This window comes from Heterocephalus glaber, unplaced genomic scaffold, assembly GCF_053883595.1.
Source record: "Heterocephalus glaber isolate CG9 unplaced genomic scaffold, H.glaber_assembly_v1.0 deba00000546, whole genome shotgun sequence".
NCBI lineage: Eukaryota > Metazoa > Chordata > Mammalia > Rodentia > Bathyergidae > Heterocephalus > Heterocephalus glaber.
In genome coordinates, this window is record NW_028258147.1 from 41,951,181 (window position 1) to 41,964,730 (window position 13,550).

General features: G+C 32.6%; 1 protein-coding gene across 19 annotated transcripts in view; it reads right to left on the minus strand.

Annotated features, from left to right (window-relative positions):
* Agtpbp1 (ATP/GTP binding carboxypeptidase 1) overlaps positions 1-13,550 on the minus strand; it is a 205,994-nt gene that overhangs the window by 123,334 nt on the left and 69,110 nt on the right. For 15 of the 19 annotated variants that reach the window (XM_087204808.1, XM_087204799.1, XM_087204794.1 and 12 more), the window contains 3 exons: positions 12,028-12,065; positions 8,396-8,604; positions 6,644-6,821 (listed from right to left, as the gene is read on the minus strand). In XM_087204808.1, the coding sequence (XP_087060934.1) occupies positions 6,644-6,821; positions 8,396-8,604; positions 12,028-12,065 (425 nt within the window). The remainder of the gene's footprint in view (positions 1-6,643; positions 6,822-8,395; positions 8,605-12,027; positions 12,066-13,550) is intronic. The other 4 variants (XM_087204796.1, XM_087204804.1, XM_021242610.2 and 1 more) reach the window with 1 other exon arrangement.

The window sequence follows — 13,550 nt, forward strand, 5'->3', positions numbered from 1 at the left end:
GCAGAAACCAGTTGCAAATTGTTTAAAAACAAGGTGTTGATCACTTTGCATAACAGATCATATTTAAGCAATTTCTTAAAGAAATTATAACATATTTCTATATGAACAGAAAGGGGTGAGTGTGCCTTTTAAAATAGAAATAACACTAAGATAAAGAAGTGAGAAGATGTCTTTGAAAAATAAGTAGAAGTAGCATGCATAATATGCTTGAGAAAGTACTAACAAGCAAATAAGAATGAGAACAAATGGAGGATTAATATAGTAGGCCAAGTTTAGTTTAGACTTTTAACCTACAGAAGGAAAGAATTGAGAATTCAAGAGGAAAATAACTGAGAAAGAATAAGTGATAGAATGAGAAGGACTTGCATTTTCAAGAGCACTCTGACAGGTGTGATCAAGGGAGTATATGGATAGAGCAGGGCCAATCAATAAGAAGGAAAATGCAGCAGTAAAGGGAAAGGATACACATTAAAGAAAAACCCAGGGACTGAATGAAAAAGGACATGGGCTGTGGATGTAGGGGAAACAAAGGAACAAGAGCACAAGAGTCTATAAGACTATACAGTAAGGCTCAGTGCTTTTAAACAAGATAGAAAATGCTTCTTTAAAGACAGTTTCCCAAACTCCCTTTCCAATGTGATGTAGAGCAAAGATTACTGACTGTCGTCCTATTGTATGTACTTCTTTTCTTGCTTTTTGGAACAGAAGCCCTGTGTGTTAGTTACTGGGCTTCCAACCTCCCTGGAAGTAGTTACAGCCATACATACCAATAACTACTGGTCAATGGTACATGATGCAAAGTGATAAATACAAATTCTAAGTCACATTCTTTAAAAAGAAAATTGCCCTCTCCATTTTTTTCATTCTCATTTCAATGTGCACGTAATTTTATGATAACAGACAATGAAAACATTTTTTGATAACCTAGTACAACAGAAATCTACTACCCAAGGATTATCTGCCTATATTCTAGCTAGATAGGGGGGGATGTGGGTCAGAGCAGGGGTAAAGGGTCAACTTCTCTTTTAATGGCAGGGCAAAAGGACTCTGGAGACAGAATTCTTGAATTCCTGAATTCAAAGTTTGATTCTCCATCTTGCTAGATATTTCATGTTGAGCAAGTCACATAAGATTTGTGCCTTAGATTCCTCATCTATAAAATGGAGATGCCTACTCATAGTGTTCTTCTGAGCACTAAATGATTTTATATGTACATATACATACATATATATATATATATATACACACACTGTACCATATATATACATATGTATGTGCTGTCAGGCAAACAGTATGTGTTATAAAAATGTTTATGACTATTGCTGTTTGAGTAGACTACAGGGCCTCTGTAACAGCAGCTCAGTAACTAATACAGACACCAAACTCTTTTGAGTTTGAGACCTCAAATTCTTTTGAAAATAGCACCAAAAAAAAAAAAAAGTGTAAGTATTCATATGGTGGCCAGGATCTATTTATGCCTATGTGGTAACAGCAGAAAGTCATGGATAAATGGAGAAAACTAACACTTGGAGAAAGAGAGGGGAGACAAAAGAACTCATAAGGAAAAAAATTAAAGGACTGCAGAAAAGGCTATTGCGAACAGGAAAAATGACTGCACAGACAGGGATGGGGAAAACACAGTTCAGCCTCACAGACAAAACATGCCTTTACTTTCAGGCCAAATTTGTCAAATATTTTCCTTTATATGCTATTTTCCTTCAGATTTCTTATTCAGATGTAAAATGCATAACTTAGAGGGTTGAGACCTTCTTACCTATCCTAAAAATCCAATGGTATTCTTATACCACTGCCAATAATATAAATTACTACAACTTAATCAGACAGTTAAAACCAGAGACTATAAATCAAAATTATTATTTTTTATTTCAGAATGCCTCTGACTCGTTTAATAATAAAAAGAGAATATAGCCAGGCATGGTGGTGTATATCTATAATCCCAGCACTTGGGACTGGGGGGGTGAAGCAAGAAGATTTTGAATTTAAAGCCAGACTGGCTTCGAGGCCAGCCTGGAATACATAGTGAGCTTGTCTCAAAAAAAACCAGAAAGAAACAAAACAAACAAGAAATATACAACTTAAATATCTATCAGCAGGACACTAACTAAACAAATGATACTACATCCACATGATGTAACCATTAGAAGAAAGGAGTGAAGGTTTTCTATAAGGATTTGTAAACTATATCCAAGGAGTTTATTTTTGGTGTTGCCTTACTCCTGTAAATGTGATCTACTTTCCCTTTATGTCTTTTAATTGGTTTTTGTTAAACACACACAGCTATATAGATGTGTGGATATTTATATATTTCTTTTTTCCTGTTTGCAATAGGCTGTGCACATATAAATGTGTAGGTATATACACACACATACAGAATAACTTCATTCATTTTTCTTGTAACTAGTGTTTTATTTTGTCTAAGCCATGTTTTACAATTCATACGTAATAGTATATTATTCTCCATAGCTAATGATATATCTCACTTTTTAACAGTTAAAACCTTTCTTTTCCCTGTCTTATAGATTTAGCTAGAGCTTTCAAAATGATATTAAATTAAAATGGTTGAGAGAGGCATCCTCTTAAGATTTCATTACTATTTCTGATATTAATAGTACTCAGATTGTTCTGAAAACATTTCTGATTTCCTTAATAAACTGTACCTGGAACTGACATGCATTTTTATGAAATCTCTTGAAGCCAATGATCTTTTCCTTCCTTTGACCTACTGATAATAAATTTTATTATACGTCTACTAATATGGTGAACTTACTTTCCTAAAAATAATCCTTACTTGGCCCAAGTGTCCTAGACATGAAAAACACTGCTCAATTAAGTTGCTAATTCTTAAGTTTGTTAGCATTTTAAAATTTTGATATTTATTTTGAGGAGTGACGTTGATCTACAGGTTGTTTCAGGTTATTCTTACCAAGTTTTGCAGCATCGTGCTAGCTTCTAAACTTTCCTTTATTTTCCTACGTGCTGGAAAATAAAGAATAGGGAAATTTCTTGGAAGTTGAGAGAACTAATCTATGACATCATCAGCACAGAGTGTCTTCTTCAATGAAGAAACCTGATTGCATAGTCAACTTGTTTATTATTTAAATCAATTTGATTATCCATATTTCCCTATAACATTGTCCACTTCAATCATATATTCAAATTTACTGGGGCTTATATTTAGCATTTACTTAGATTGATTTAATCCCCTCTATGTAATATGACAAGGATTTAGAGGTACAATAACACTATGTTTCCATCAATTTATCCTTGTCATTCCAAAGATTATAACTTTTATCTATTTTTGTTCTATTATTTGTAACATGTGTTATCTTAGAGTGTATAAAATAACCTTTGCTGTCTTGTTTTATACATTTTTTTCTTCTGTATTTATATTTTGTATTAGAAGATGTCTTCCTCCCTTCTTTTGGACTAGGAGTAACATATACATTTGCCACTCTGTTTATTTTCAAATTTTCCACCCTGCTGTTTCAAGTCCAGCAAGTATTAGCTAGGTGAATTTCATTTATTAACCCATTTTAAGTCCCTTTTCTTCTAATTGGAGTGTTTTATCCATTTAGATTGCTAATTAATGGAACTGATTTACTTGTACTTGCTTTGTACTTAGCTTGCTCAGGGTTTTTGTGTATCTGAAATTTCCTTGCTTTTATGTTCCAGAGAGTGATCCGTTCAAGAATTTTTTCCAAGGGAAAAAAATAAATAATTTTACACAAAATTTCAAAGTGTTCATAGTCTCTGAAGTTCATCCATGTATCCTATGGTTCACTGAACCTCAGTTTAAGGATCTCTGTCCAATTCTTTCTTTTTGATTTTTTATTAGTACATTTGCAGTACATAATGTTTACATTTCTTTATAGTTGAGAATACATATTTCTATATCATTTTAGAAATGCAAGAATAGTAATCTATTGATATAGATTTAACGTATTTTTGTAACAGACTCAGTTTATGATAACTGTGTATTGTAGGACTTTTACCAATATTTACTATTACATAGTTAAACAGGTAATAATGGTTAATACAATTAGTATTCTACTGTGTCTTCTGCATTAACATTTTTAACCCATCACTTGACTGGCTGAAATAGTATTTCACATAATCACTTCAGTAAGGGTACCTGAATAATATATTCTGTTCCCTTATGTTTCTAAGAATGTAACACCTCCACAGATGTTGGAAACTAATAAAGATTCAGAAATCTTGAGTCAGAACCTTTTTTCTTTAAACCTCCATCGATACTACTTCACTATCTTCTGGCATTTAACATTTGAGAAAGCCAAGTCTTGAGGACAACTGCATTCATTCAACAAGTACTAAATGAACCTTTATTATGGCCCATGTAATCTAACAGATGTTAAAGATACAATGAAGAAAAAAACAACAGTTCTATTGTGATAAACATATATTCCGTCATTGTCCCTGCTCATGGCACACAGCGGCTAAATCCCTTGGAATCAGGAGATAGGAGCAGCTTTCCTTCTAACGAGCATAAAACTCATGGTGGAATCCAACAGAGATTCAAGGCAGAAGCTGGGGGCTAAAAACATGAAGGCAGGTTTAGAGGGGTTGAACTTCAGCATTACTCAACCTCCAAGAAGAAAAGATGAGCTGAGATTGAGTTGCTCACCAATAGTCAATGATTTGATCGATCATGACTGATCAAATCACAAAAACCTTAAATGATAGTACACAGAGAGTTTGGGGGTTAGTGAACACACCAAGGTGCTAGGAAAGTGATGTGCCTGAAGAGAGCATGAGTCCACATCTCTTCCTGTACCTGATCCTATCCATCTCTTCACCTATCAACTGTAACCCTGAAAACATACTAGTAAGCAAAGAGTGTGTCTGAATTATGTCAGCCATTAAAGCAAACCATCAACATTGACTAGTGGGCTGTAAGAACTCCCCCACCAATTTTGTTACTGGCATCCAAAGTAGGAGCAGTCTTATGGGATAGCACCCCTAAACCTATGGGGTTTATGCTAACTCCAGGTAGTGTTAGGATTGAACTGAACTGTACAACACCCACCTGGTGCCCAGAGAAGTGGAGAATTTGTTGGTATGAGAGAAAACCAACCTACATATTTGGTGTTAGAACTATGAGTAGAAACAACTCAGGCTATTCTAGTGGAGCATACAAAAAATAACAAAGACTTTGATACATGTAATGCAGTCTGATATGTGAGAAAACAATTGAAAACAGAATGAGAGTATTTTCTTTGTGCCTCTACAGTTATTAGAATCTTCCTCTCACAACCTAATTAAGAAGTCTTGTTAGAAAATGTAAATCTACATTTCCAGTTTATTGATTCATCAAGTCAGAGACTCACACATAAAAGGACCTAATGGAAAAATAGTGCCTCTCTCATTTTTTTCCTACATTTGGTGAATTCACTGCATTATTGGTCTATCCATTAATCTGGACACTAAATAAAGAACACTACGGGCTATATCTTTCCTGGTATAACTACCTGCTGCATCATAGGAAGGCCTCACTGGCTTTGTACCAGTTAGAATCACCATTTAAACATCCGTAATTTACACTCCCAGAGTCCTACGTGGAGACATGGAGGATAAAGAGATTTCAACCACCCTCTGATTATCCCTCCAAATGAGGTGCTGGTAGCATCTCACTTTGGAGACCCAGATTACACTGTGGGAGGGGATATGAACTTGACACTTTCCTTAATGTATTCATTTCTCTACCATATTTGTTCTGTATTCTATGTTTATTTCAGGAGGATACCCTCTGACCTAGTTTTCAGATTTGGGACAGATTTTTCCATATTTTCAAAATCTGTTGGTAATTTCAGATGGAATTCCTTTCATTTATCCATCTACTTTGTGTCAACCAAACTTGTGCTTTAATAACTAAATATTTTTAAAATATAATAACACCATTCCCTACTGACATATTCCATTAATAAATCTACATTAAGGGTAGTAAAACTAATTATAGATACTTCTTTTAAAGCATCTACTTCATGTATTTTATATAAATAAAAGATTTACTTCTTTGGAGAAAAGTCATAAACTTAACAGTCAACACAACTTTCCCTTTTTCATTTTGCTATGTATATTTTTCTCACATTAAGAAGTTTAAATGCTTACTTCCTTTACTACTTACTTACAGTAATATACAGAAAATGACAGCCTCTCTATGATAATTTCACATATTTCTCCAAGTAAGCTACTTGTAAGGTTTTGTTAAGTATAAACCGTAACAATTTTGGACTGGATATTTTTTAACTTGAGAAAAAAGCGACAAATGTAAAACCAAACATAATTACCTAAACATGTAATGCCACTATCTTATATTTTAAAAATTTATATAAATTATCAACTTATATTCCTATATAATGCTTACAGTTTTTCACAATTCACTTTTCCATACACACAACACACCCTGTTATTTCCCCTTAATTACTAGATTTTCTTCCTTATATTTAAAGAAATATTTATTAACTAAAATATAAAAGTTTATATTGTTCATTAAGACCTTTTTGTGCTGAGCAGTTGGACACATGTTAAAAAAAATTTTTTTTAAATGTCCACAGTCACAAAATTCCAAGAACTAAGGAAAGCCAGCAAGAACTTGGGGTCCTACCTTCAGGGGGTAAACTGTAAAGCTGGGCCACAGGTCCACTCACAGGCATAACTGGTAACTGGAAATGGAAAGAACTTTTAATTGTTGGAAGTGGCAGGCGATTTTTGGGGAAACACTTCCTCATTATCAGACTGGAAGTATTTACAAGAGGATCAAGAGTCCGGACTGCCAAACACTCCTGTTTTTTTAAAAGAAAAAAAAAAAAAAAGAATGTGCCTTTGGTAAATAGCTAAACCAATTTTATATTACCTCCGAAATTAATACATTGATTTTCTAGAGACAAACACTGCAAAAAACAGTATTTTAATACAGGATAATTATAAAGTAAGTTTACTGTTCAGAAGTACATAATGTAAATAATAACTTCATGTAGCAAATTTTCCCTAAATATTTTAGCTATACAGAAATCAGTACCATCTTTATCACCAAAATCCACTGGAATACTAAGTATCAGTGATATAGAGCCTTTTAGAGCTTTCAATGATAACAAATAGCCCGCAGCCACACACGTGCCACAGGGTCACCACCACGGCCCTATATGAACAACCTAGGGGACATTCAGCAAGTCTAGGGCATGAAATGTTTGAAAAGTTTATGGGGGATAAGGGTGAAAAAGTATCGGGAATGTAAGAAAGGTCTAAGAAATAAAAAGGAACATGCATTTTACTAAGCCTTTCTCAGAACTCTATCAGTTATCACACAATGGCATCTTTCAGAAGGTGGCGAGTCACCTTATTAATAAAGGCTGAACATCCAACGTAAGGTCTAAACAATTTGATGTGCTGTCCTAGTATCTAATTTTCAGGAGGGTTAGGGCTTAGAGGAATTTGAAACTATGCCACATCATCATCATCATCATTATTATCAGTTACTGACATTTAGGCAGCACTTTGATACATTATAAAATTTTAAGCATCCAATTTTATATCTGGCAAATCAATACAGATGACAAATTAAGGCTCAAACCTCTTATATCAAATATTCATCACTATGTGCACTACAGATAGTAAAAATAAGTACATGTCGCTGCTCTTGAAAAGACAATACTAAAGATAAACAAAAGTGTTTCAATATCTTAACTACTGTTCTGTACAAAGAGATTGTTCAGGTGTAAAACCAAAAAGGCACAACTAAGATACCTGGCTGGTATTTTTAAAAAGTCAGATGTCTATTCTTATAATTACAGCCTTCTAAAAACAAGAGGGTTTCACTGCAACATCCTCATCTCCCATACCTGACTGTCTTCTACAGATGCTCAAAAAGGTCTCACTGAATATACTGTGAAGGATGTCTATGCCTAAAATGGTTGGCAGAAGTAGCATTTCTAGGTACAGGTTCCCCCTCTATACCTTCCCAATGCAGAAAAGGCTCCAGCAGAAGGAAGACATGCAGAGCACACAGAGAAAACAGAAATACCCTATCAGCTGTTAAGAAGCCACAGGTACACTGGGAGGGGAGAGTGCAAAAGTAAGTACAGCCAGCTACATACCCTAGAAATCACAGCTACATGGAAGCCTTCTCTGCCAACAGATGCTTTTACACATCCTTTAATCTCGGGGAAATCTCACATGGAAGACATGTGCACTGATCACTTTCCTCAGTTCAGTCTGAGGTCACACATGACAATGACTGCACCTTCTGAATTTAAGTTTTTCTAAATATATAGTATGTAAACTTTTCTGACTATTCAGTTTTCTTACGATGCATCATCATTAGTACATTAAGTAGGATAACAGGAAGAAAACAACTCACTTGTGAGGTGTTATACAGAATCTTCATCCCATTGGCAGTGATAAAGGCTTTTCTTCCCAACTTGATGTTTGTAACACTTTTTAAGCTCTGCAAAATTCCTTTCCGAATAAGCATGTTTCTATGTCGATTATCATGGCGGTGCCAATCTACATAAATTGTTAAAAGCACTTGGACATATCCTCTGTCTACAGCTCTCCTGGCATTTGTTTCTTTAACAAAAGAAAATTGAGAAAGAATATACTTTAAATGACAAAAAGAAAGGGGTAGGATAAATTAATTAAAAATATAAATCAATACTGTGATGAATTTTCAGTTCTTCTTCCTGGTTTTTTGTCTGTTCTGAGACAGGGTCTCATACATAGCCTTGGACTGCTAAATTGCTTAGGCTCACCTCAAACTTGTAATCCTTCTGCCTCAGCCTCCCAAGTGCTGGGATTATAGGCATGTGCCACCACATGTGGCTGAATTCTTATAATTCTCATAACCGCCCCCCAAAAGAGGCAACTAAATATTTATATATGTTTTTCTAACAAAGTAAATGACAAGTTCTAGAAGACCTTATTAACATTTTCCAGCAATTCCTTGCCCATATAAATACTTTATAAATATTTATAATTTTATAATTTTATGATTTATAAATATCAAAATCTCTTTAGTAAAATTAGGTCATCTTTTAAAATATTATATTAATAAAAGCTTCATGTATCTTAAAAGTTATGAACATACATACTGACATTATATTAAAAGTAATTTAAAAACCTTTACCGTACTGTGAATATGATTTTGTTAAAAGCCATTATCACCTTTGTTAACTTCTATTTCAAAACTGTGCTCCCACTGAAATTAATCCCATTGAATTGTGGCTCCCATAACAAACTTTATGTTTCCATGGAAATGAATTGCTCAAATAAACTCACAATTATATAAAAATCTATGTCACAGCAATACTAATTTTAAAATGAACAATTTTTTAATAAATGAAAGGTAAAAGGAGCATTACATGATTAGAAAATAGTGCTTTCTGGTCATTAAACTTTTAACATAATGAAAAGTATATTAAAGGTTTTGTATAAAAGATCAATTTTACTGGAGTACAAATTTAACCTAATTTTTTTTTACAGTATCAATATTTAAGATTATTAACCAAAAAATAGTGTCTTTTACTAAGATAGCAGCAATGAAATCATATCACAGCAACACACCAAGCCACCCAGTGCTACTTTTGTGAATCCATTATAACTACTACGAGATAATAGGTTGAACTACTAATCCATCTGAGGCTGTGTAGTTACAACGAAATATTAATCTCTTCTTAACTTCAAATGTACCTATAAAATGACTCTGGGCTCATGACATGGACACTAAGATGACACTTACTTTAGGTGTCTGAAACAATTATTATAGTTTCCAAATTCACTGAAATATACCTAAAACATAACACTGAGATAGATTCACTACTTCTCTTCCAAAACTATGTTCTGACATTAGAGAGGTAGAAGCAACTCACCAGGGAAAGAAAGTGTTCTTATGTGAAAGCTTTCAAACCTCTATTATATCTAAAATAGCTTACTTGATAAGACTATGACCTATTTGTAAAATTAGCTTAACTGTTTTGACCAACTAAAGTTTTATATAAACAAAGCTGTTTATACCAATCAAAATATGTAAGCCTTTAGTTTACTAGCTCCAAATATAATTTTGTTAAAAGACATTATGATCATTGCAACTATTAAAAACTTTCTGCTTCTGCTAGAATTCCCACTAACCTAAACAATATTTACGAGAAATATTAAAATTATGTATGAAAGATCAAATTTATAAACTGTTATAATTCAAACACAGATGCTGAGGTGAACCATAAAGGAAGTGAACAGATCCATCTACAATCTGCACTGAGCAATATTATACCAGATAATGTGTTCAGGGCACAAAACTCCCCATGAGCATGTCTCCTCTTCTTCCTTCTCTAATTAAAAGAAAATTTAAGTTTATCTTTAAGCTGAGTTTAACCTACACATCAACAATAGCAGTTTAGCTGCCCATTTTTACATTCTTTATTCTATTTTTTACCTTACATTCTCCCAACATTTATCTTAATAATTGAATTTATCCTTTAAATACAAGGAATCTTTAAAAATATAAATTAATGAAGAATGCTCCAAAATGCTATGGTCCATTTAAAAATATGCACTGTACTACAAAAAAAACTCACTTTCCATTATTAAATTTCATCCTATTCAGTGACATTTGTCATTTGAAAATATATTAAACTACTTGTCAGTTACCTTTCTGTATCCTGACGGCGGTAACAGGTATATTTATCCACCATCCTCCTTTGTAAAAAGAATGGTAGGAGTAAAAGGAAAACTACTACTTAAAACTGAAGATACAATATTTCATCATCTTAGGTTAATTGATTTCTATAAAATACTTGAAACTTCTGAGAGTTTTAGTTTTTACTGACTTACAATTACTGCCTTTGTCATTAGTGATTCTGAAATCACTAAGCTTTAATAAAATTTTAAAACTACTGTGATCCACTCAAAAAGTATGTGCCTTTATTAAGAATCAACATTTAAATAGTTTGAATTACAAAGTCAAAGCACATCAAAGCAAAATAGAATACTGTTTGAAGTTAATGTGATTTCATTCTAAAGTTTATTACGTCACATATGAAAATAAAACTACACAGATAACCTAAATGAGTACCATATATTTCATTTCAAGAATGAAACTGTCAAATGAGAACTCTGATATAATACTAAAACCTAGGTGATTTTTTAAACTTAATAAATATTTATCAAGTAACAGGTTTTCAATTAATCATTTGCTCCATTTAAAAAAGTAACTCCAGCAATTCAAACTTAAGGGCAATTAGTCTCACCCTTGATAGCTTACCAACTGCCTGTTAATTATAGGGTGAGAAGATGGGACCTATGACAGTCATCAACAGAGATGTTTGAGACTAAATATTAAGACGAAAATATTAATTTAATTAACCAATCATCCAGGCAACTACTGATGAAACTTAATATTTAAAATAGAGATACTGAGCATCTTGGACTGTGAAAAACATATAAACATATATGACTATTCTCCAAAAGCGTCGTAAGACACATCTACTCCAATGCTTCAGTTCTGAAGATGAAGAGTTTTATTTTATAATGAATTTAAGTCTGTAGATTTAGATTAACACTCACTTTTTAAAATGTTATAAATTAGAATTTATGGTAGAAACAAAATTTCTAGTAAGAGCTTCCAAGTTAAAACCATGTTATATACAGCAATAATAGTTGTTCAAGATATTTTTTATATTAAAATTTTTCAATGTCATGTTAGTTTCATTTCTTCAAAACAATGATGGATGACAGTTATTTTCCTTTTCCTAAAAATAGGAAATGAACTGGCTTGAAAAAATTATATAAATGTCCGAGATAAAGTATAGCTCAGTAAACATAGGTTATCAGTTATGATGGATAGCTACTGCACTAGAAATTAAAATCAATCTCAACATTAGAATATTATAAACTAGCTTAAAACTGTAGACTAAATTGTATTTCCAGTTTCTTTAACACAGTAAATAGAATGTTCAGAAAAAAAGAATCTAGTATTTCTAGTATTTAAAAACTTACTTGATTTTAGCAATGCAGCAAGAGTGTCTAAAGCAACCCTGTCAACACAACAAGAAAACACAAACAACAACAAAACTAGTAAAATTAATCTACAATTATAAATTCATACAATCTTGTCAGATAAGTAATTATTCTATTATCTATTCCAAGATTTACTGTTATTAGAGCATCAATTATATATGGTATTTCTCTACATGCATTTCTCCCTGCAGCTTAAAATCAGAAAGAAAACTGATATAGTGTATAAAAAAAAGTTAAGACAGAAAAAAAACTAACATTGTCTAAATCTTTCTGTCAAAAGTTAAATGAATGCTATCAATTGTTGTATTTGTATTTGACCCTGAAAGAGTTTACAAAGGAACCACACTATTAAGAACGAAAGGCCCTGAGTGGCAAAGGAATTAAATATAAGCTTTAACACAGAATAATTTTATAGCTACAAAATTCTATGGATAATTTCACTTTCTGGCATTCAAGTATTTCCATTCTATCAAGCTACAATTCTCATACCTAAGGCAGTATCTACTATAAAACATTCTGGAACTTGGAAGTTTGGGAAGAAGAAGAAAGAGCCCTTATCTTTTAGCTACAAAGCACCGAAGAGAATAAATAACAAGCCTAACTATTATCTACAAAACTCTTACTGTCCCTCAAAGGACAAGGAAATAGCCCCATAGACTGACAATATCTATATAGATAGATACATAGATATATCTATATCTATATATATATAGATAGATAGATATATCTGCTCAGTTACACAAAGTGAAATCAGCTGCCATTAATAAGCTATAAAAGTGTATATAATACCACTATGGAAAATAAATAATTTTTCAAAAATAAGTTACTAAAAAAATGGCACTTAATTTCAATAACTTTCAAAACGTAAGGCTACATACTATAGTACCTCTTAAAAGATGTCAGTAATATACATTACAGTATGTATATTATCAAACTTAACTAAGCATTTCACTCACCATCAAGCATTTGTTGAATGCCTACTAGATACCCACAGTAGCAATTTCTTCATAGGTGTAAAATTAGAAAACAAACATCTCTTCCACAGATAATTTTATAATCTGCACAGTATATGAAAAATATACTCAAGAAATTAAAGCCAAAAACAAGGGAATAAAGTAAAAGTTGACACATTAATGGTAGAGAAGAGGTAACATGAACAGATGTAGGAAAAGGTAAAAAGAATAACTGATTAAAAGATTCAAGAGGGAAGTTGATTCACAGTAAACCCTGAAACAGTGATCCACGACTAGGCACAAAGTAAGTGTTCAACAAATGCCCAGGAAGAGAAAGTTCTTATTAATTATACTTTGGCTTGACACAAATAAAGCAAACATTCAAACCTTTATTTATAATAATACTCATAAAATAAAAACAAAGTACATCCATTTTCGAATATTATATATGCGTACCTACAGCTCTCTAAAAACAGTGTGAAATGCTGACAGTGAGAGTTAGAAGTAATTGAACATTACACAACTATGTACTGAGTTTTCATTACATGT